The sequence below is a fragment of the Bufo gargarizans genome, chromosome 2 (genome assembly GCF_014858855.1).
Source record: "Bufo gargarizans isolate SCDJY-AF-19 chromosome 2, ASM1485885v1, whole genome shotgun sequence".
Lineage (NCBI taxonomy): Eukaryota > Metazoa > Chordata > Amphibia > Anura > Bufonidae > Bufo > Bufo gargarizans.
This window is the reverse complement of record NC_058081.1, coordinates 166,764,313-166,788,903: the sequence shown is the minus strand read 5'-3', so window position 1 is coordinate 166,788,903 and position 24,591 is coordinate 166,764,313. Positions and strand designations below refer to the sequence as shown.

The 24,591-nt window shown below is 41.2% G+C and overlaps 1 protein-coding gene across 3 annotated transcripts in view; it reads right to left on the bottom strand.

Moving 5' to 3' along the window:
• Positions 1–1,753: 1,753 nt before the first annotated feature.
• The window catches only part of UNC13C (unc-13 homolog C), a 908,495-nt gene continuing 885,657 nt past the window's right edge, over positions 1,754–24,591 (bottom strand). For all 3 annotated transcript variants that reach the window (XM_044279668.1, XM_044279669.1, XM_044279667.1), the window contains 3 exons: positions 22,660–22,752; positions 17,683–17,842; positions 1,754–3,119 (listed from right to left, as the gene is read on the bottom strand). In XM_044279668.1, the coding sequence (XP_044135603.1) occupies positions 2,837–3,119; positions 17,683–17,842; positions 22,660–22,752 (536 nt within the window). In that variant the 3' untranslated portion in view covers positions 1,754–2,836. The remainder of the gene's footprint in view (positions 3,120–17,682; positions 17,843–22,659; positions 22,753–24,591) is intronic.

The following is a 24,591-nucleotide window of genomic DNA, read 5'->3' as shown; positions in this document are numbered from 1 at the left end:
GTAGCTCAGGCAAATTGGGGTAGGTTTTGAAAAACCACCGAACCACTAAGTTGAGCACGTGGGCTAGGCATGGTATGTGTGTGAGCTTGTCAAGCTCCAAAGCTGCCACCAAGTTACGGCCACTATCAGACACAACCATGCCTGGTTGTAGGTTGAGTGGCGAGAGTCACAGCTCAGTCTGGTCCCATAAACCCTTCCACCACTCTGCGGCAGTATGCTGTTTGTCACCTAAACAAATTAGTTTCAGCACGACCTGTTGCCACTTCGCCACTGCAGTGCTACACTGCTTCCAGCTACTGACTGATGGCTGACTGGTACTCCAAGATGAGAATTCGGAGGTGGAAGTGGAGGATGAGGTGGAGGAGGAAAAGAGAGGGGTGGTAGCCACTAATGTAGGTGGTGGAGGAAATCCTGATGGAAGTAGGGCCCACAATACTTGGCATCGGTAGCACCTGTGCCATCCCAGGGTACAACTCGCTCCCGGCCTCCACATCGTTCACCCAGTGTGCCATCAGTGAAATGTAGCGTCCCTAGCCAAAAGCACTTGTCCATGTGTCAGTCGTTAAGTGGACCTTCCCAATAACTGCGTTGGTCAGGGCACGGGTGATGTTACGGGACACATGCTGGTGTAAGGCGGGACGACACACCAGGAAAAATTGTGGCAGCTGGGAACTGAGTAACGAGGGACCGCCACTGACATCAGGCTGCAGAAAGCCTCAGTGTCCACAAGCCTAAATAGCAACATCTCCTGGGCCAGCAATTTGGAAAGGTGCGCATTTAGTGCTATGGCCTGTGGGTGGGTGGGTGGGTATTTGCGCTTTCGCTCAAAGGCCTGTGATATGGAAATCTGTACGCTGTGCTGGGACACAGAAGTGGATGTGCTAGCTGATGGTGCTTGCAAAGGTCTAGGTGCAGGGCGGATTGGCCAGCACGTAACACAGGGGAAGAGGAGGCAGTGGTGTGACCCGCAGACACTGATTGTGAACCCAAGCGTTCGGCCCACCTATTAGGGTGCTTTGATGCCATGTGGTGGATCATGCTGGTGAGGTTACTACTGTTCACACCCCTGCTCATTTTGGATATTTTGCAGCCAGATAAAACAATAGTCCTTAAAAGTCCTTAACACCTTTCAATAGTAAACCCTGCCTTGAAAAAATAATAATAATCCTGTCCCTACACTATATGTCCCTTCTGCTGCATCTCTCCCTAAGGCCGAATGCACACGGCCGTGAGCAGTCTGTGGAACCACGGGCTGGATTCCTGCTGAGAGCAGGACCGCACGGCGTCATTGGTTGCTATGACGCTGTGCGCTCCCTGCTGCGGCCACAATACAATAATACACTGGTATGATCTATACCAGTGTATTACTGTACTGTGGCCGCAGCAGGGAGCGCACGGCGTCATAGCAACCAATGACGCCGTGCGCTCCTGCTCTCAGCAGGAATCCAGCCCGTGGTTCCACGGACTGCTCACGGCCGTGAAAAACGGTCGTGTGCATTCGGCCTAAGACTGAGCCAAACCACCAACATGGCTACGGCATTACAGTGAGTGTCAGCACTTCCCTGCACGTTTATTGGCTGCGTAGCAGCCAACAAACGTGTGGGGAGGAGACTCGACCATCGCCCAACACTAATTATGTCCAAATACGGTACATCTTAAACACATCCAAAATAAACTGTATGAAGTTTCTTTATATTTTATTTTACAATAATATCTCACTAAATATATTTACATGACATGACTTGCCTCAGTGCAATACATTTTATGTTGCATAAGTACAAACTGTAGATTTTTGTTTTAAAAAGAGACACTTGACTGAATTTGCAGCTAAATATACAATGCAACCTTTTCCCTGCCTGTGACAACACCATTCTCTTATGGTCCAGACAACACTCAGCTGTACACAGTTCAGGCCAATATCCTTGGTATTCAGTACAATGTTTCAAGCACATACACGCAGGGTAAATGATAGTTGGACTTTATGGAATGTTATCATTCCTTTTTGCACCATACAAAAATACTGCAAGTTTTATGGAAAATATCCCATTGCTGCAAGTGACAAGAAGCTGATCTGATGACGTGAGCAAAACACAGGGAATGACGTATCACAGAATCCCGACATGTTTCATACAAATGTACAAAGTCTTTCCCTTCCCCAGGATGCTGTGTGCACTATTATTACTAGGTAAAGAGATCCATTAAAGAACTGGAATACACAGAAAGAGAAACTACTTTATAAGGGTGGACAATAATAAGTTTTAGAAGCGAGATTCGTACAGTTTGTCTTCACAGTGATATACCAGAAGGTTTGTGTAGAAGATGCATAAAATAGCCCCATCCTTTATTATATGAAAAGTAAGATCTCTATTCAGGAATGGAGTTATAAAATTGCAAACCATTCAACATACAATACGTTCTTCTGCAAAAAATAAAAAAGCAACATTATGTCAGCAAATCATTGGATAAATGGACTGCAGACAGACACATATTTAACAAATACGACACATTAAATGTAACTCAACAAGGTTTTAAAATGGTAGGAAAACAATGATTAACAAAAAGACCATGAGCTCATTTCAGTTTTAGGCGTAGATTTTGGCACTTTATGGGAACTAGTCCTTGCCCAATGTCATTCATATAAAAAGAAGGTACACGTTTTCTTCAACACGCCTTGCAAATATAGTACTGGTGTACTAGCAAACACGGAAACATTAAATAAACATTCCCACTGATTTTCACATGCATACACGATCAAATAACAACACCGTATCAATGTTTCATGGTATTTTTTCTAGAAGAGTTCTGTTGGGTGGGTTTTCCCATGCGGCAGCACATTCTAGATCTCCTCCAGAGACCGGGTGTCTGATTTCAGCCTTACAAACTCCTTAGCAACTTCATCATTGGAGCGTTGAGAAAGTATTCGCAGGATTGTCAGTCCGGTTTCATCCATGCAGATGTTTTTCATCAGTGGGTACCAGGATGCACAGTTGCCTTTCTCCACGATGCCCTTCAGCTGGATGACTGTCATTCCTATAATCCGATCTTCCCTGGCGAAGCAGTAATCCTTCACACAGAGGTGAAGTTCATAGGCCGCTGGGCTTTCTTCATTGCTTAGAACGCTGGAGGAGAATAAGAAAAAGTTAATGAGGTACAAGAGCCAAATTTTAATTCCACTTCAAGACTCACTCATACTCATAAAAATATGAATACATTCTTTATGAACTAGTCCATCTTCCTTCACTGATGAAATATCCTAGACTTCTGCTATTTCTTTTGCCCTGCAGTGTTTTTCACTGTTTTAATCACAGCCCATTTTTCTTAATCATTTTCCTTAGGAATCAGGTCTTTTTCAATAATAAAATGTGCTTCATCTGTTCTTAATAGGATCTATTGTATTCTATGGCATCCATTGTAACTTCACACCACAGAATATGCTTACTGCATTAATTCATACCTGAAAATGGTTATACCCGGTAGAGCATATTTATACAGCGTCCCTTTGGTTCCATATTACAGCCATTGTGCCCTTTTGAAAACCATTCTCTCTAAGCTGAGCATGCTGGAATTAAAAAAGCTACATTCCAAACTCTGCAGGCAGTAAAGCACTTGTTAAAGAGCTTGTACAGGCTTTTTAATATTGATAACCTATCCTCAGGATAGGTCATCAATATCAGTACCTGCATTCGAAGGTACAGTGTAGCCTCATAAATTTCTATTGGTACTTTATTACAGATCTGTACAACATTAATCTATAGAATGGTCATGTGTAGGAGGTCGTAAGCATTTTTCATACTTCCTTTTAGTGTTGAGTGTGAATATTCGAATAGCGAATATTAATCGTGAATATCGCAACTTCGCTAATTTGCGAATAGTACGAATATAGTGCTATCTATTTGCTATATCAAATATTCCACATTTTTTAACATCTGAAAACATGATTCCTCCCTGCTTCTTTCTTGTGGGTCAATGAGTCATTGGCCCACAAGCAACTTAAGCAGGAAGGAATCATGTTTTCATATGGAAAATAAAATGACGAATAGTCTAAAAAACGAATATACAGCAATATAGGGAATATATTCATTATTAAGAATATTCACTTTTTTTTTTCCAATACTCCTCCCCGACAAGCGTCCCCGTCACCATGGTTCCGCCTGTAGGTTAGAAAATACCATCGGATCTGAGTTTTCCCTGAGATCGTGAAAACTCAGATCCGATGGTATATTCTAACCCACAGGCGTTCCCATGGGGACAGGGACGCTTGTCCGGGAGGTGTATGCCAAAGTGTAATAACAGTACAGATTGAAAAAAAAAAGACGAATATTCAAAATAACAAATCTATTCGCTATATTGCTATAACTTAGTTTTTTAGAATATTCGTCATATTCTAAAACACGAAGTTATAGCAATATAGCGAATATTTGTGAAATACACATACAGACTGCAATTTAGCTAATATAGTTCTATAGTATTTTTTTTTATACTGTACATTTTTTCCAAATCTGAACTTCAGAAGAGACAAAAAAATTAGACTATAAAAAAAATACTATAGCAGTATATAAGCTAAATTGCAGTCTATATGTGTATTTTACGAATATTCACTATATTGCTATAACTTGGTTTTTAGAATATGACGAATATGTTGAATATTCTAGAAAACAAAGTTATAGCAATATAGCGAACATTCATAAAATACACATATTAGCCATAGCCATAGCCAACCAATAGGAAAGTTGCCTTATACAGTTTAAAGAAAATTGCAATACGCTAATAATTCAATCGCATATCATTCACAATAAATAGAATAATGATGAGTATTCAATTTCAACGAATATAAGACGAATATTCAATCGAATATTCACGAAATCGAATATAGCACCTCACACTTATCACTACTTTCTTTTATTATCCTTTAAAGGGGTTTTTCCAGTGTTTTTATCCTCAGGATAGGCCATCACTAGCTGACATTGCAAACCTTTACAATCAGCTAGTCTATCTAGCTCAATCGACAGAAGTCAGCACCAGACGACACGTAATACAAAATAGTCCGAATGGCACTGCGTTTCACTTCCCTCGCCTGTACTGGCTATGTCACTTGTTGCAGTTGGGGTATATACTTTAGCAACCTGGTGGTGCTCTGCCCAAAAGTAAGCTTGAATAGATACAAAAAGAGAATATGTAGGCGACACTAATCGGTGCAAACTTCTTTTATTTCCTCCAGAGCTGGGTACATCATTGCTGAATACATCATTGCTGAGTACTCACGGCTGATAGCTGGATACATAAAAGCTGAGTACATAAAATGGCTGGAGGCGGACTTACATACAAGCAGTTCTGACACAGGTGATAAGGTGACGTTTTTATGTATCCAGCTATCATGTACTCAGCCGTGAGTACTCAGCAATGATGTACCCAGCTCTGGAAGAAATAAAAGAAGATTGCACCGATTGGTGAGTGCCACCTATATATTCTCTTTTTGTATAGAAGTCAGCACCGGGTATGGATTTCTGACCTCCACCGATCAGCTAGTGATGGCCTATCCTGAGAACAGGCCACCAATTAAAAAACCATGGACTACACTTTTAAGAAATATTGAAGGAACATATGATTTTTTAATGGAAGCCAACTGGGAGACATACAGTATAAATAATTGACATATTTTGCATACCCTTTTTATTATATGTTTTTATTTTAATAGTGTGAAACGTAGCCTGGTTAATTGAAAATTATAATTGTTTTGTGCACAGATAGGTTAAACTTCTGCACACCTTTAGTAACCCATCATTTTTTTCTTTGTTCACAATAACATAGTATGAAAGAAGCCTCATTGATGAGGTTTAGGTTAGATTCTGAAGGTGGTGTATCTTAGAATTAAAGGGAATCTGTTACATTATACATCAGAATTAATTTGGCTGACATGCAAGATGTGCGCTTGTCGGCTGAATGTAATGCTGCTGGTCCCGTCTCAATAGTTGGCCACAATGTTGAGAAAATAGCTGCTTTATAATATGTATATTAGTTCCTTGGTGTAATAAATGCGGTGCCGTTGCACCCACCTATTTGAATGACAGGCCAGGTAGTAAAAACATATTTACGCCTGACCCTGAAGTATCACATTCTCAAGTTCAGCACATGCGCTATACAGAAATGGAGACGACCTGGTGCTCCATCCCTGTACAGCAAGTGCTCCACACTGGACTTCAGACTTCATAGCAGGGAATGTACCAGGCTACTAACTCCTGAAGCAGTCTCTATTCGGTTGGCTGCTGACCTACAGGTGTCAAAAGACACTGGTTTGTAGCACCGAATGGAAAGGCAAAACTTGTAAGTAACAGGTCAAGGTAAGGGCAGGCAGAATGCATAAGAATTGTGAAAAAGTTTGAAGGTCAGGCACTGAAGATTCAATACAGTGAACCAGGCAACAGAAAGTCAGAGTCAAATATCGGGCAGAAGTCAGTACATGGGCAGACAAACAGAAAAGCACACTTTCACTGGAACTAGCAAGCTAGATTAACCCATTGCTCAGGCACCCTTTTACAGGGGAAGGTGCCTTAAGTACCTCAGGCCTGCCATTGGCTGGTGAGGATTAGGATGCATACATGCTGGCCCTTTAAGAACCATTGAGTGTGCTCACACCCTACAGGCAGACTGGAGAGGCCTTGCCAGCAACCTGTAGCATGAAACAACTCATTCCTGTGGCCAGGCCTGCTCCTGGAGGGCAGAGGATGGCCGGCGACTCCAGACCGCTGAGTCAGAAGCTATGGAACCCATGCCCACCATGGACAGCAGAGCGCCAGCTGTCACCGAGCTGCGCTATAACATTGTCTACTCCCTTTTGACCTCTGCGCAGGACACAAAGCATGCAAAGAAAACTCTCCTACAGTTAGTCAATTAGGTCTCCTCCTGGCCATTGTGTCTATGGCCCATGGTGGCTACTGTTAAGCATATCTCTAACTAGAAAAGCTACCATTTCTGGGGAAATTGTGTTAAGTGTTCTTGCCTCCACCAGTAGTCTACAACTGGAGTGGGCAGAGTAACTGGGTGGAGTGGCTTGAGTAACTGTTGTGTGGTTGTAGTGGCTGAAGTAACTGTGGAAAGATTGGACTGGGCAGAGTAACTTTATGGAGTGGGCAGAGTAACTGTGTGGAGTGTTTGGAGTGAGTAAAGATAGTAAACATTACACTAACCAATTGATTGATCAAATTTAAAAAGTGCACATGGCAAGCTTGATAGAGTGAGAAATGCATTTTTACTTTTATTTTTTTATATAGCACATTTAATTGCAATGTTGTTGCCCAAAGTGCTTCACAGTTACATTAAAACATACATTTATAAAAACATTAGCAGTCGATTTGTGTAGGTGGGCTTGAAAATGAGGGAGTGGTGGCAGTTTAGAAATCATGTCCTGATTTTTCAGCTCAAACTCTAGCTTTTGTCACTCTGCTGGCTGCTCACACATCTGGGTTCCTATGGCAACTCACTATACAGCAAGGGCAGAGAAGAGTGGTTAACCGCTTCCCGACCGCCGAAAGCACAGATGCGTCCGGAAGGTGGTTGCTTCATTCCTCCTGGACGCATCCGTGCGTCCTCTCGCGAGACGCGAGATTTCGGACTGAGCCGGCCCGCGCATGCGCATCGCGGGCCAGCAAAAGTTAAAGGAGTATTTCGTCAGCAACCTGCCAGCCAATGATCGTCGCTGGCAGGTTGCTGATTTTTTAAAAATCGAATCAGAAGCCAGCTAACACATCATATTAGTAAATATGATGTGTTATATGGCTTCCCTGCTCCTCTACTGGTCCTTTTCGTCGGTTGGTCTCAGCAGAGGAGCAGGCTTCACAGTGAGTACACCAAACACTACACTTTATCCCCAGATCACCCCCCTGCACCCCAATTAACCCCTTGATCACCCCTTCTTGCCCCTGTCAATCACTAGTGAAAGTGAAAAAAGTGATCAGTGTAAACTGTCACTTTTTTTTTTTACTGGTATTGACTGTTAGGTTTTAGGGATAGTTTAGGCCCCTTGGTTAGGTAGTTTAGCGATCAGTTAGCGCCCAGCCCACTGCACCGCAGTCACTTATTCGCTGATTAGCGTATCGCTAATCAGAATTTGTACTTTTATAGTATCTGTAAGTGATCAAAACTGATAACAGTCAGATCTATAATAGTATTAGTGTCACTGTAGTTTGCCCTCCACCCAAAACGCAGTGTTTGCCCGATCAGGCCTGATCGGTCGCCCACACGTGCGTTCACCCACGCCCCGCCGCAGTGACAAAAAATATTATTTTTTTTGATCACTGCACATTCACTTTACAAGCGCTGCGGCGATAAAAAAATCAGTTTTGATATTTTTTATCAACCGCAGCGGCCTCCGGTACTTCGCTAGCCTCCCATTTGTAAGACAGGCTTGCTTTTTTTCTTGGGTAGTCTCAGGGAATACCCCTAAATTTAGTTGCCCAAATGTCAAACAGGGGGTATTCTTCTGAAGAGGCCTACAGGCTTCTGACCCAGTCGGATGAGGAATGGGAACCCTCATCTGATGAATCTAGCGGGTCAGAATATGAACCTGTAGAAAGCAGTGGCAGTCTGACTCAAAGTTCGGACGAGGAGGTTGAGGTCCCTGATACCACCAGGCGTACCCGGCCCCGTGTCGCTAGACCACAGGTTGCGCAGGATCCGCTTCAAGGGCAGCAGAGTGGGGCTGGCGCTGTCGGATTACGTGGTGAGGCATACACCAGCAGCGAAGCCCATCCTGGATCTAGTACCAGCACTGCCGTAGAACATGGTGAAGTGGCGAGCACCAGAAGGGCAGTTGAAGCTGGTACATTGGCATGTGCATTAGTTACCCCGTCGCAGCCACCGCAAAGACGGGCCCGTAGACCCCCTAGAATCCCTGAGGTGCTGGCAAACCCTGATTGGCAGTCCCCAACTTCAGCCGCACCTGTAGTTCCCCCTTTCACCGCCCAGTCTGGAGTTCGGGTTGAGACAGCTCAGATCGGTTCGGCCCTGGGATTTTTTGAGCTGTTCTTGACTGCGGAGCTCTGGGACTTAGTTGTGGCAGAAACAAATCGGTATGCCACACAATTTATAACCGCCAACCCGGGAAGCTTTTATGCCCAGCCTTTCCGGTGGAAACCAGTCCAAGTTTACGAAATTAAATTTTTTCTGGGCCTTCTCCTCAACATGGGTCTAACTAAAAAGCATGAATTGCGGTCATATTGGTCCACGAACCCGATTCATCACATGCCCATGTTCTCTGCTGCTATGTCCAGGACACGATTTGAGACCATCCTGCGTTTCCTGCACTTTAGCGACAATAGCACCTCTCGTCCCAGAGGCCACCCAGCTTTTGACCGGATCCACAAAATTCGGCCCCTCATAGACCACTTCAACCAGAAATTTGCAGATTTGTATACCCCAGAGCAAAACATTTGCGTAGACGAGTCCCTAATACATTTTACCGGGCGCCTTGGCTTCAAACAATACATCCCAAGCAAGCGCGCCCGGTATGGGGTCAAATTGTATAAGCTCTGTGAAAGGGCCACAGGTTATACCCACAAATTTTGTGTCTATGAGGGAAAAGATCAGACCCTGGAGCCGGTCGGTTGCCCTGACTACCTGGGGAGCAGTGGGAAGACAGTCTGAGACTTGGTGTCACCCTTATTTGGCAAGGGGTACCATCTTTATGTGGACAATTTCTACACAAGTGTGGCCCTCTTCAGGCATTTGTTTCTAGAACAGATTGGCTGCTGTGGCACCGCGCGAACTAGTCGTGCGGGCTTCCCCCAACGGCTCGTTACCACCCGTCTTGCAAGGGGGGAGAGGGCTGCCTTGTGTAACCAAGAACTGCTCGCGGTGAAATGGAGAGACAAGCGTGTCGTTTACATGCTCTCCTCCATTCACGCAGACACGACAATACAAATTGAGCGAGCAACCCGTGTCATTGAAAAGCCCCTCTCAGTCCACGACTATAACCTTCACATGGGAGGGGTGGACTTCAATGACCAGATGTTGTCTCCGTATTTAGTTTCCCGACGCACCAGACGCTGGTATAAGAAGGTGTCTGTATATTTGATTCAATTGGCTCTGTATAATAGTTTTGTTCTCTACAGTAAGGCTGGGATAACTGGATCCTTCCTCAAATTTCAGGAAGAGATCATCGAGAACCTCCTGTATCCAGAAGGTTCCGTGGCCCCATCCACAGTGTAGTTAGCCATCTACACGAGCGACATTTCCCCAATGTCGTTGCTGGTACCTCAACCCATCCGTCACCCCGAAAAAAATGTCGTGTCTGTAGCAGGAGTGGAATAAGGCGTGACACCCGCTATTTCTGTCCTGACTGCCCTGACTACCCTGCCCTATGCTTAGGGGAGTGTTTCCGGAAGTACCACACACAGGTACACCTAGCAAAGGGATCACATCTCACCAGGACAGGCACACAGGGCTATTAGGGCCCATTTACACACAGAGCTGCTGCAAACCTCTCCTTTCATATGGGACAAAGTGCATAATGTACTTTGCCACATCTTTGGGCGATTTGCGCTTTGCACATTGTCCCATGGGGAAGGAGAGGTTTGTCCTATAAAGGTAAAAAAAAAAAAAAAAAAAAAAAAATCACCAGTAAGCAAAAAGGTTAACGTTCAGTTCAAAAAGTTAAAGTTTATATGTTCTGTTCAAAAGTTATTATAAAGTTAATAAAATTTATTGCGTTGCGGCCTGGTTTTTTCTTTCTTTTTTTTTTTACCTTCCAGGAGGACCAACCGATCGACTAGCTGCAGCACTGATGTGCATTCTGACAGAAGCATTGCGCTGCTGTCAGATTACACACAAGTCGGTGTATGCGGCGTTGCAAGACGAGATTTCTCCTCTGCAGTAAAAGATACGTTTGCCGAGGCATATGAGCTGAGGAGGCGGCGGTGTTCATATGCTTTGGCAAACACTTTGTATATATAAAAAAAAAATCCCGGCAATGATTTATTCATCCACATCGATTGATGTGAATGGAGAAATCGGGTTTGCCAGGGCATACGAGCTAAGTGGGTATGGATGTTGGGCGGAGCTCCTATGTCCTGGCAGACGCCTTTCCCCTCCTTTTTTTTGGCAGAGATTATTTCATCCACATTGATCGATGCGAATGAAGAAATCATTTTTTTCTTTCAGCCCAGAGGCTGAACGGAAAAAGAAAAAATTTCATTACCTGTATGCTCAATATAAGGAGAATAGCAGAAACTCCTAATGCTGGCCATACATGTAATGACTGCGGAGACCCTCAAATGCCAGGGCAGTACAAACACCCCACAAATGACCCCATTTTGGAAAGAAGACACCCCAAGGTATTCGCTGAGGGGCATATTGAGTCCATGAAAGATTGAAATTTTTTTCCCAAGTTAGCAGAAAGTGAGACTTTGTGAGAAAAAATAATAAAAAAATCAATTTCCGCTAACTTATGCCAAAAAAAAAAATTCTATGAACTCGCCAGGCCCCTCATTGAATACCTTGGGGTGTCTTCTTTCCAAAATGGGGTCACATGTGGGGTATTTATACTGCCCTGGCTTTTTAGGGGCCCTAAAGCGTGAGAAGAAGTCTGGGATCCAAATGTCTAAAAATGCCCTCCTAAAAGGAATTTGGGCACCTTTGCGCATCTAGGCTGCAAAAAAGTGTCACACATCTGGTATCGCCGTACTCAGCAGAAGTTGGGGAATGTGTTTTGGGGTGTCATTTTACATATACCCTTGCTGGGTGAGATAAATATATTGGTCAAATGCCAACTTTGTATAAAAAAATGGGAAATGTTGTCTTTTGCCAAGATATTTCTCTCACTCAGCATAGGTATATGTAAAATGACACCCGAAAACACATTCCCCAACTTCTCCTGAGTACGGAGATACCAGATGTGTGACACTTTTTTGCAGCCTAGGTGGCCAAAGGGGCACACATTCCAAAGAGCACCTTTCGGATTTCACAGGCCATTTTTTACAGATTTTGATTGCAAACTACTTCTCACGCATATGGGCCCCTAAAATGCCAGGGCAGTATAACTACCCCACAAGTGACCCCATTTTGGAAAGAAGACACCCCAGGGTATTCTGTGAGGGGCATGGCGAGTTCCTAGAATTTTTTATTTTTTGTCACAAGTTAGCGGAAAATGATGATTTCTTTTTTTTTTTTTTTTCCTTACAAAGTCTCATATTCCACTAACTTGCGACAAAAAATAAAAAATTCTAGGAACTCGCCATGCCCCTCACGGAATACCTTAGGGTGTCTTCTTTCCAAAATGGGTCACTTGTGGGGTAGTTATACTGCCCTGGCATTTTAAGGGCCCATATGCGTGAGAAGTAGTTTGCAATCAAAATGTGTAAAAAATGGCCTGTGAAATCTGAAAGGTGCTCTTTGGAATGTGGGCCCCTTTGCCCACCTTGGCTGCAAAAAAGTGTCCCAAGTTAATGGAATATGAGACTTTGTAAGAAAAAAAATAATAAAAAAAAAAATCATCATTTTCCGCTAACTTGTGACAAAAAATAAAAAGTTCTATGAACTCACTATGCCCATCAGTAAATACCTTAGGGTGTCTACTTTCCGAAATAGGGTCATTTGTGGTATTTTTCTACTGTCTGGCCATTGTAGAACCTCAGGAAACATGACAGGTGCTCAGAAAGTCAGAGCTGTTTCAAAAAGCGGAAATTCACATTTTTGTACCATAGTTTGTAAACGCTATAACTTTTACCCAAACCATTTTTTTTTACCCAAACATTTTTGTTTATCAAAGACATGTAGAACAATAATATTAGTGAAAAATTTATATATGGATGTCGTTTTTGTTTGCAAAATTTTACAACTGAAAGTGAAAAATGTCATTTTTTTGCAGAAAAATCGTTAAATTTCGATTAATAACAAAAAATGTAAAAATGTCAGCAGCAATGAAATACCACCAAATGAAAGCTCTATTAGTGAGAAGAAAAGGAGGTAAAATTCATTTGGGTGGTAAGTTGCATGACCGAGCAATAAACGGTGAAAGTAGTGTAGTGCAGAAGTGTAAAAAGTGGCCTGGTCATTAAGGGTGTTTTAGCTAGGGGGGTTGAAGTGGTTAAAAACAAACTGCTTCAACTTGCTCGCTTCACTGGCGGTTGCCATCTTCAAACGGTTGTAGTTTAAAAATTGTAAATCCTACAGCGAATCAGAAGACCCAGACCTACATTTTGATGCATAGTATGTCTCTGAAATATAAAAAATGAAGGCACAGTCGCAGTTTAGAAATTGCCCTTCAAATTTGAGGTGGCTAGAGTGGAGTTTTAATGAATGTCAATGGGCGGTGTGAGTTGCAAACAAATGGCTTAGCCATGGACATTTTTAGTGGCAGCAGGGATAGTTGAATGTTTTGATATAAGATTTGTGTAGGTGGGTTTGAAAATGAGGGAGTGGTGGCAGTTTAGAAATCATGTCCTGATTTTTCAGCTCACCCTGTAGCCTTTGTCAGCTTCCACTCTAGTTTTGAACATACCGCCATTCATTCCTATGGGACCAATTTCGCCACAAAAATGCTGATATTTCGTGAACCATTCGGCGAAACATTCCACAAAGTAAGAGCACACCAATCGGGAACAATCCACGTGTTTCGGTATATTACTGTCTATGTAGTGTAAAAACTGTGGGAGAAGTTAGGGTGGTAAACTTGGCTATAATAAGAAGAATATGTATGTGAGATAACAGTAAGTGGTCTTGCTATGCAAGAACACTTAATTATAATGTTCATAAAATAGAATATACAATTCTGCAATCAGAAAGCAAAGTCAGAATACTAAAAAATAATATGTGTCACTATCTGGTTTTAACTGGGAGAATAAATTATAGGTGACACAGTCCCTTTAAATAAATAAAGATCCATGTCATAAATCACCAATAAACAGACCTAGCCTCGTTTATCATGAATCTATCAAGCACATATGATAGACATCAGCAGTTATTCCCACTGCACTGCGTCCTGGCTGCCTGTGGGCATTTCCATTGGGATAAACATCTGCTCCTCATAAACTCTGCAGTAATAAGTGTCATGTTTAAGTGAATTCTGGGTAGTATATGCCTGATGGGCAGCCTGAACTTACACTGCGCTGAATGCAATGCGCATGGATTGTATTCCATTGTTACATACCAAATGTAGTTTCACGTCTGTAAGATCAGCTCTGTGATTTTACTGTATCCTCCTGAATACAGCTATGGCATGCATACCCAATTTTAGAGACTGTGATTATGTATTGTATTCATGGCTCCATAACCTAGTATATAAAACTGCTATGCTGCTTTTACATTCACATTAGATCAGATCATACTGTGAGGGAATAATGCTGTTTCATAGATATTCTAATTAAACTTAACGCCTTAGGCAGAAAACTTTATGGGTTGTATGTTTTCCGTTTTCTTTGTACATTTACTGTTATGTATATTGTATTTGTCACACTAGGCTTATTACAATTTAATGGCCATTATTACTTGACATCCAATCTTTACCCTCTATATTGGTTTTTATTTATGTGACAGATTATTCAGTGTATTAATTGCACATTCTGAAAGTATTATTGTTCTAAGCCAGGGATCAGCAACCTCCGGTACTCTAGCTGCTGTGAAACTACAAATCCCAGAATGCACACTTACTAAACAGTTCTTGTAACTCCCATAGAAGTGAATGGAGGATTCTGGGAGTTGTAGTTGCAGAACAGCTGGAGTGACGGAGGTTGCTGATTCCTGTTCTAAGCAAACATACAGTTTTTAAAATTTTGACCAGTAGGTGGCAATGAAGTAAGACATGCTGAGCTACCTGATGTAATGTCGCTGCCTGCTACAAAGGAATTCTGAAAATCATATACAGTTGATTATATTACTGCATATATTACAACTTATCAAGATAATTGGGCAGCATGAAGCACCTTTATTTTCGATGTTAGTAAGAATTTTTATGGAGATTTCAAATCAATTGAATGCTATTGAGTATATAAGTGTATATATTACCATTAGTTTTGAGTGAATAGAGTTCGGACTGCTCTATCTGAACCTGATTCATTTCAAAGCTTCATTTATAATATGCTTTCCGTACCACAGTAAGATGGCCTTCTTATTTGAGCCACAAGTAATGCAAGGCTTGTTTAGTCTCGTGCCTATGACCGTTCTGCGCATACATTACTGTTTCAAAATCCGAAGCTGAACTCGGCTTCGTTAATAAGGCACAAACCCACGTTCAGCTTTGGATTTTGAACAAAATTAAAAGGCAGAAAATGCTCAAAACCCCATATGCTATTGCGCATTTCTAACTGGGGGAGCAAATCCTGCACATGTGGTCCATTGCTTACAGCAATCCCCAGCAAAATTGCATACAATAGAGGATGCCCTTATGCCCCTTTAATTGCCCATATGGCACAGGTAGGTTAGTGTTAGGTCCCGTGCCACTTTGAGATACCTTGACGGGGTGTGCGGGCTCCGGTATGTTCTTGATATAAGAATATATTGGCAAAAGTCTCATTTTAATATCAGTGTGAGGGTTTAGCCATATATTGTAAGTAAAAAGTTAGGCAGGTACTATATATCTGGTTTTAATAGAATATTTATTGGTAATTGATAAATAAAATTTTATAAAAGGTAGGTCGTTTATATGCTGGTATTTTCTTTTAAATATCGATTAAAATAATGATTAAAAAAGGTTGTCAGGATTAGGAAGTTAGGAATGGGTTATGGTAGTTCTAACATTTGTTCTTATGTCCTCTAACTGAGGTACGAATATGGATATCGGTTCGTATTTCAATCTAATAATTGCAAGTAGATGTCCAAGGAAGTGAGAAAAAATGGTAGTGAGTGGTGATGAAAAATACAAAATGGGATGGTAATCCAAAAATAGAGTGAAAAATTAAAAAGTAATAAGTAAAAATAATAGGAGAAAAATAAAGAGAAAAATAAAAATGAAGATACATAAATAGTGAGAATAGTTTGTGGTTGGGTTAATCCAATGTAACTTGTTGATATTAGGCAATGTAAGTGGCTACTTGCAAATATAGATGGTGTATGCCAGCAGAGTGAGTAATGATTATGCCGAAAAAACTGTATTTGTATCTGTATGTTTGATGGCTCAATATCCGCTATTGTCGGTGGCGTCCCACACGGCAATTAGCTAGTACTCACCCTGCGGTCCAATTTTTCGCTGTATATTAGCAGTGCTCTAGTTGGGACTAGTCTCCGGCGTCCTGCTGCCTCGCGCTGCGTGTTGCACGGTCTGTGTGGCTGGTTTGGCGTCTCACGTAATCTGGCATGTGGGTTCCTCTGTGCAGATCAGCTGATGCTTCTCTCGTGTACTTTGTTGGTCGTATTAGTTTCTTCTGATTATGCGGCAATCCGAAAATCCTGAACGAAGGCGTGGGTATTGGTGGGTAGTCTCATAAATGATGCCAGGTATTCCAGATGCTTTTTGAGGTGTTCCGACCTCTTCCACAGTGGCCATCGAGGAATATATTGTCAATTTCATTTACCAGTGTAGTGCACCGTTTTTTGTGAACTTCTGTCTTATATAGCCAATCACATCCACACATTTGGTTATCTAGTGTAGGATGTCTTTGTGGTACATGTGGTCCACAGCGGGCATATTCCATTTTATGCAATTTTGCTGGGGATTGCTGTTACCAACAGATCACATGTGCAGGATTTGCTCCCCCGGTTATAAATGTGCAATAGCATATGGGGTTTTGAGCATTTTCTGCCTTTTATGAGCACATTTTTTTTGTTATTTTTTATTTGGTATATGCATGCCTGGAGGTGTGGCAACTTCAGGTTTTAATATGCCTTTATTTTGATCTATGAGTAACATTCAGGTGCACCTGTGCGGCCTGCGTCACATGAGTTAGTGATAAGTGGGACTCACAGCTTCCTCCCATTGTATGTGTGATCTCACGCTGAAGGTAACTGGGAGTTATTCGCATATTATAAACAAAGCTTTGAAACGAAACCAGTTCAGATAGAGCAGTTCGAACCCAATTTGCTCAACACTAATTACTATATATGACTGTCCATGGCCTTATGGGTTTACCTCATTCCTAAACGACTGCTCAAAGTAGCACTTATGGCACATGGCTAGGATCAGCAGGGAGAACTGTTGAACCACAAGTCACTGAGGTGCTGTTGGAGTACCTGCAGCATGAATTATACTGCTATAATTGCTTCCAAAAGTATAGCGGCACATGAGCAGTTGCTACTCTAGTAGCAGAGTAGAGCCTCTGCGCTTGCACCTCTACTTGTAGCGACAGCCCAGGTGAGAGATTGTTAGGGCTGGCCAACATGTTCAGCCCTCTCAATCAAGCGGCAGGAGAAGCGTCCTCAGCTTCAGGGACACCCCGTCACAGCTGCAGAACTCTGCTTGATGAGACAAATTGATTCTTCAAAGAAGCCAACACAGTAATCAGTAGCCACAGTATAAAGCAAAGGATCAACCTGAAGACCCTGGCCTCAGTGTGTTGTGCTTTCTATTTTACTATTGTCTTCCTATATGGCAGAAGAGTTTTGGAGCCCCCTCAGGCTCCTGGGCCTTGTAGCATCTGCTTCCTCTACACCCACCTCTAGAATAAAGTAAGCCTATACTATGTCTATGCTTATATTTTAACACATCTTTTATGATGCACAACTGTAAACAACATATAATACATATTAGCAAGGACTTACAAATTGAAAATCTCGTTGTATTTTGGTGACCAAGTGTTACTCTTTGTCTTTGTACCATGTTTCCTTTTCTTATCACCAAGACTGGGACCTAATGCGAAGACTTCAACAAAAGGCCGGAACATGGCTGTGGTTTGCCATTGTAATCCATTAAGTGCCACAACTAGAAAAAGAGACAGAGACAATTGACAATGATGCAATAGTATTATTCATTACCCACTTTATTCTAGAAAGGCTGTGAATATATTTGTAAGATAATTGTGGCTCTAATACTAGGCTGGTTATATAGTAAGGCTAATTTCACATGGCCAGAAAAGTAGTAAGAGATGTCCAGCACCGAGATAAATAAAAATCTTCAGTCTTTATTTCATAAATTTAAAAGAATGCTGTTTCTTCACATAGGTGATGGTGACGCCACCGATGCGTTTCGATCTATACAATCTTAATCAGGGTTTGAGGCAAATGCAAGTATCATGCTCCTATATACCTGGGAAGCAAACAACTGCACCAACCAGGTTAGGATTCTCATTACCACACAGGTGATTATAATGCCAGCCACTCCTTGCATTTAACCCTTTACTGCTCACTTAGACTTGTAAAAACACAATGAAATACAATACATATAACTAAATAACAGAACAAGTGCTCCAACACCCCAATCCCATGTAATTCTTGTTGTAATAAAGTAAATATACATATAACCTTAGTATACGAGGGGAATAAATCCCCACATGGAGGGGTATCACATAAGCTAACATGAGTTTAAAACTAGCACCATTCCTATCAATACTGATTGGAATCACCATACTATCCTTGGATGGTGTTCACACTAGCAATAGTTAGAAGTAAGTAATTACACCACGTTCCATGTATTTTTGCAACAAATGCTCCACAATTATCCTTAGATGTTGTTCGCACTAGCAATGGTTAGATAGTCAGTAATTACACCATACCTGCTTGCAGTAATTACACCATTACACTATACCTGCTTGCAGTAATTACACCATTACACCATACATGCTTGCAACAAATACTCCAAAATTATCCTTGGATATTATTTACACTGGCAATGGTAAAAGGTCAGTGATTACACATGCCCCATACATTCTTGCTGCAAATACCCCACAATTATGCTTGGATCCTGTTCACACTAGCAATGGTTATATGTCAGTAATTACAACATACTCCATGCATTTTTGCAACAAATACTCCACAATTATCCTTGGATGTTGTTCACACTAAGACTGGTTAGATGTCAGTATTTCATAGTGTTTTTTTCAAGTCTAAGTGAGCAGCAAAGGGTTAAATGCAAGGAGTGGCTGACAAGGTGTGGAAGTGTTAAATGCAAGGTATGGTAAAAATCCTAACCTGGTTGGTGCAGTTTTTTTCTTCCCAGGTATATAGGAGCATCATACTTGCATTTACCCCATACCATGATTAAGATCGTATAGATCGAAATGCATTGGTGACGTCACCATCATCTATGTTAAAAAACGGCGTTCTTTATGAAATAAAGACTGAAGATTTTTATTTATCTCAGTGCTGGACATCTTACTACTTTTCTGGATCTGTACGGACTGGACCGGGTCCTTGCACAAGACACCATATGTGGAGGTGCTGGCTTACTCTTCTAATCTGTGAATTCCAGCTGTGGCCGGCACTCCAACTTGCTATGGACATTTTCTTCACAAATTGAAGGTAACTACATTAGTTTTTACTGCTAGCACCATTTTCCTGTCATACCCGTGGGATACCACAAGCAGTGACAAGAAAAAACTGCTGCAGTATTTGCTGAGGATGAATCCACAATTTAGGATCAGCTTACTTTGCAAGCGTCCCTGAAAGGGTTTGAAAAACTACTTCTACTTGAACAAGAGACTAGGCTATGGTGGGATCTCAAAACCCTGCAAACATATGTGTCCAGGGATATGATTCTCAGAGGACTGAGGATTATAAAAGTTCTCACTACGGTGTTTTCACAGATGTTCATGCAACAATGGAACGACATATTGTCAGAGTGTTCTATTAAACTGATACATTTAATAATCGCTGAGGAGACAACAAAATTACAGTTACTGAAGGAGAATATACATAAGGAGATACAACTGGCAACCTTCTCACAAAATGCTGTCTATGATGAATCTTTAAATGGAGTCTGAATAAATATATCAAAATTGGAGGCCTATGTTGCATCTATTAAAAAACAAAAGTTTCAACGAGACTTACATGACTACACAATCAACTAAGTCTATGAGTGGAAACATAGAGATAATGCAAGTAGCACCCCTAGATCCATTTTGAAGGAAAAGAAAAAAATAATACAACAAAAGAGATGGTAATCTGGGTCAGATGGTAAATTTCAGTTCATTTGAAATGGACTCTGAGGACTTTTCTTCTGATGCAGACAATACATCCATACCAGCTGTGGGTGGCTCTACCGCAGTGATGGCTAACCTTGGCACTCCAGCTGTGGTGAAACTACGACTCCCAGCAAGCTCCATTTATTTCTATAGAGTTCTGAGAGCAGCCAAGCAAGGGGGGCATCTTGGGAGTTGTAGTTTTACAACAGCTGGAGTGCCAAGGTTAGCCATCACTGCTCTACTGGTTATAAACAACAAAAAAGGGAATAATGTGAATCACCCAAAAACGCAGGCGGGGCAGGAGAAAACAAAAAAGATTCTCCTGCACCTCCCACCAGGATTCTTTGTTCCAGGAGACAACTATAACTAATCAATGTGTTGGGGTTAGATGTTTTGAATTTATCAAAAATTGCTTTAACTGAGGATCAGGAAAATGTTCTCTCACTGGGATTTTCTTTTGTACCTTCCACTAACTTTAACCTGTTTGATACGGTTAAGTCTCTAATTTAGTTTATTTGTGATATTGCTGTAAAAAAGCACTTTTGTAATGTTAAGGGTAAGAGTATCAGTGATCATGTTATATATACTAATGAATTTGGACTATTATCTGCAATAATATATAAACACAGTGTATGTGTGTGTATATATATACAGTACAGACCAAAAGTTTGGACACACCTTCTCATTCAAAGAGTTTTCTTTATTTTCATGACTATGAAAATTGTAGATTCACACTGAAGACATCAAAACTATGAATTAACACATGTGGAATTATATACTTATCAAAAGAGTATGAAACAACTGAAAATATGTCATATTCTAGGTTCTTCAAAGTAGCCACCTTTTGCTTTGATTACTGCTTTGCACACTCTTGGCATTCTCTTGATGAGCTTCAAGAGGTAGTCACCTAAAATGGTCTTCCAACAGTCTTGAAGGAGTTCCCAGTGATGCTTAGCACTTGTTGACCCTTTTGCCTTCACTCTGCGGTCCAGCTCACCCCAAACCATCTCGATTGGGTTCAGGTCCGTTGACTGTGGAGGCCAGGTCATCTGTGGAGGCCAGGTCATCTGGCGCAGCACCCCATCACTCTCCTTCATGGTCAAATAGCCCTTACACAGCCTGGAGATGTGTTTGGGGTCATTGTCTTGCTGAAAAATAAATGATGGTCCAACTAAACGCAAAACGGATGGAATAGCATGCTGCTGCAAGATGCTGTGGTAGCCATGCTGGTTCAGTATGCCTTCAATTTTGAATAAATCCCCAACAGTGTCACCAGCAAAGCACCCCCACACCATCACACCTCCTCCTCCATGCTTCACGGTAGGAACCAGGCATGTAGAGTCCATCCGTTCACCTTTTCTGCGTCGCACAAAGACACGGTGGTTGGAACAAAAGATCTCAAATTTGGACTCATCAGACCAAAGCACAGATTTCCACTGGTCTAATGTCCATTCCTTGTGTTCTTTAGCCAAAACAAGTCTCTTCTGCTTGTTGCCTGTCCTTAGCAGTGGTTTCCTAGCAGATATTCTACCATGAAGGCCTGATTCACACAGTCTCCTCTTAACAGTTGTTCTAGAGATGTGTCTGCTGCTAGAACTCTGTGTGGTATTGACCTGGTCTCTAATCTGAGCTGCTGTTAACCTGCGATTTCTGAGGCTGGTGACTCAGATGAACTTATCCTCCGCAGCAGAAGTGACTCTTGGTCTTCCTTTCCTGGGGCGGTCCGCGTGTGAGCCAGTTTCTTTGTAGCGCTTGATGGTTTTTGTGACTGCACTTGGGGACACTTTCAAAGTTTTCCCAATTTTTCGGACTGACTGACCTTCATTTCTTAAAGTAATGATGGCCACTCGTTTTTCTTTACTTAGCTGCTTTTTTCTTGCCATAATACAAATTCTAACAGTCTATTCAGTAGGACTATCAGCTGTGTATCCACCTGACTTCTCCACAAAGCAACTGATGGTCCCAACCCAATTCATAAGGCAAGAAATCCCACTTATTAAACCTGACAGGGCACACCTGTGAAGTGAAACCCATTTCAGGTGACTACCTCTTGAAGCTCATCAAGAGAATGCCAAGAGTGTGCAAAGCAGTAATCAAAGCAAAAGGTGGCTACTTTGAAGAACCTAGAATATGACATATTTTCAGTTGTTTCACACTTTTTTGTTATGTACATGTGTTAATTCATAGTTTTGATGCCTTCAGTGTGAATCTACAATTTTCATAGTCATGAAAATAAAGAAAACTCTTTGAATGAGAAGGTGTGTCCAAACTTTTGGCCTGTACTATATATATATATATATATATATATATATATATATATGTATATTTATATATAGTTTTGCTGTCCCTGGGATGCTAATTGTTAAAAAGAGCATTAGCTAGCAGAACAGGACTTTAGCTTCAGATGTTCCATGGAAGTGAAGGATAGCAGTACTCAGCAATAAGGCTGTACCCTCATGTTTGCTACATCTTTATAAATTACTGAACGACAAGTGATCTGTAGAGACATGACAAAGAGTTTCTTGTTTTATTGGCTTCATAGCATCAGCCTGTTATAATAAGAAATAATGCTGACATTAGATGGCTGGCTATGAAAGTATGTATCTCAATTCCATCATACTTTTTACTGTAATCTTGTGTTCTCCATTTCCAGGATGAGTGAAAATATCCACTTGAACTGAAATTTCTCCAACCGTGCCTTCTGTGGACAGACCTGCAGCAGATAAAAATGAAAGGTCAACAAAGTAATACAAAAGACAGATTGAAATTGTGAAACTCAAGTCAGTACTGTCTACCAAGTTCAAGTGCACTGTACATTTAGAGTGATTTCTTTAAGACCAAATAACTTCCAAGAGACACTTTTTTGTTTTTGGCATTTTAGAATTCCATCGATGTAGAAGGCAAACTCTTACAACTAATATATCCATAACGTCATTTTATATTATAACTGTTATAAAATTGATTCATGAGCAAAATACCACTTTCTATGCTTTTTTTTATAATGATACTCATTACTGGAATGTCTGTGAAATACAATAGTAGTTTTCTTGTATTTTAACTTTTTAAAGAGCTGCTTATAGGAAGTTATTGTAGCTATAAAGTACAGTATAATTATAAAATAAGGTTGTCACCCATCACTGGCTGCTTAGATCTTGTACACAGCATACTAAATTACAGCATTAAGTTCAAACTACATAAATGTATAACACTGGTAAAATGTTTAATGATAATGCAACACTGTGTGTTTGCATTATCCAAAATGTCCTTTAACCACTTCAACCCCGCTAGGTGAAACCCCCTTCATGACCAGAGCACTTTTTACACTTCGGCACTACACTCCTTTCACCGTTTATCGCTCGGTCATGCAACTTACCACCCAAATGAATTTTACCTCCTTTTCTTCTCACTAATGGAGCTTTCATTTGGTGGTATTTTATTGCTGCTGACATTTTTACTTTTTTTGTTATTAATCAAAATGTAACGATTTTTTTGCAAAAAAATGACATTTTTCACTTTCAGCTGTAAAATTTTGCAAAAAAAAACGACATCCATATATAAATTTTTCGCCAAATTTATTGTTCTACATGTCTTTGATAAAAAAAAAATGTTTGGGCAAAAAAAAAAATGGTTTGGGTAAAAGTTATAGCATTTACAAACTATGGTACAAAAATGTGAATTTCCGCTTTTTGAAACAGCTCTGACTTTCTGAGCACCTGTCATGTTCCCTGAGGTTCTACAATGCCCAGACAGTACAAACACCCCACAAATGACCCCATTTCGGAAAGTAGACACTCTAAGGTATTCGCTGATGGGCATAGTGAGTTCATAGAACTTTTTATTTTTTGTCACAAGTTAGCGGAAAATGATGATGATTTTATTTATTTATTTTTTTCTTACAAAGTCTCATATTCCACTAACTTGCGACAAAAAATAAAAAATTCTAGGAACTCGCCATGCCCCTCACGGAATACCTTGGGGTGTCTTCTTTCCAAAATGGGGTCACTTGTGGCGTAGTTATACTGCCCTGGCAATTTAGGGGCCCAAATGTGTGAGAAGAACTTTGCAATCAAAATGTGTAAAAAATGACCGGTGAAATCCAAAAGGTGCACTTTGGAATATGTGCCCCTTTGCCCACCTTGGCAGCAAAAAAGTGTCACACATCTGGTATCGCCGTACTCAGGAGAAGTTGGGGAATGTGTTTTGGGGTGTCATTTTACATATACCCATGCTGGGTGAGAAAAATATCTTGGTCAAATGCCAACTTTGTATAAAAAAATGGGAAAAGTTGTCTTTTGCCAAGATATTTCTCTCACCCAGCATGGGTATATGTAAAATGACACCCCAAAACACATTCCCCAACTTCTCCTGAGTACGGCGATACCAGATGTGTCACACTTTTTTGCTGCCAAGGTGGGCAAAGGGGCACATATTCCAAAGTGCACCTTTCGGATTTTGCAGGCCATTTTTTACACATTTTGATTGCAAAGTTCTTCTCACACATTCGGGCCCCTAAATTGCCAGGGCAGTATAACTACCCCACAAGTGACCCCAT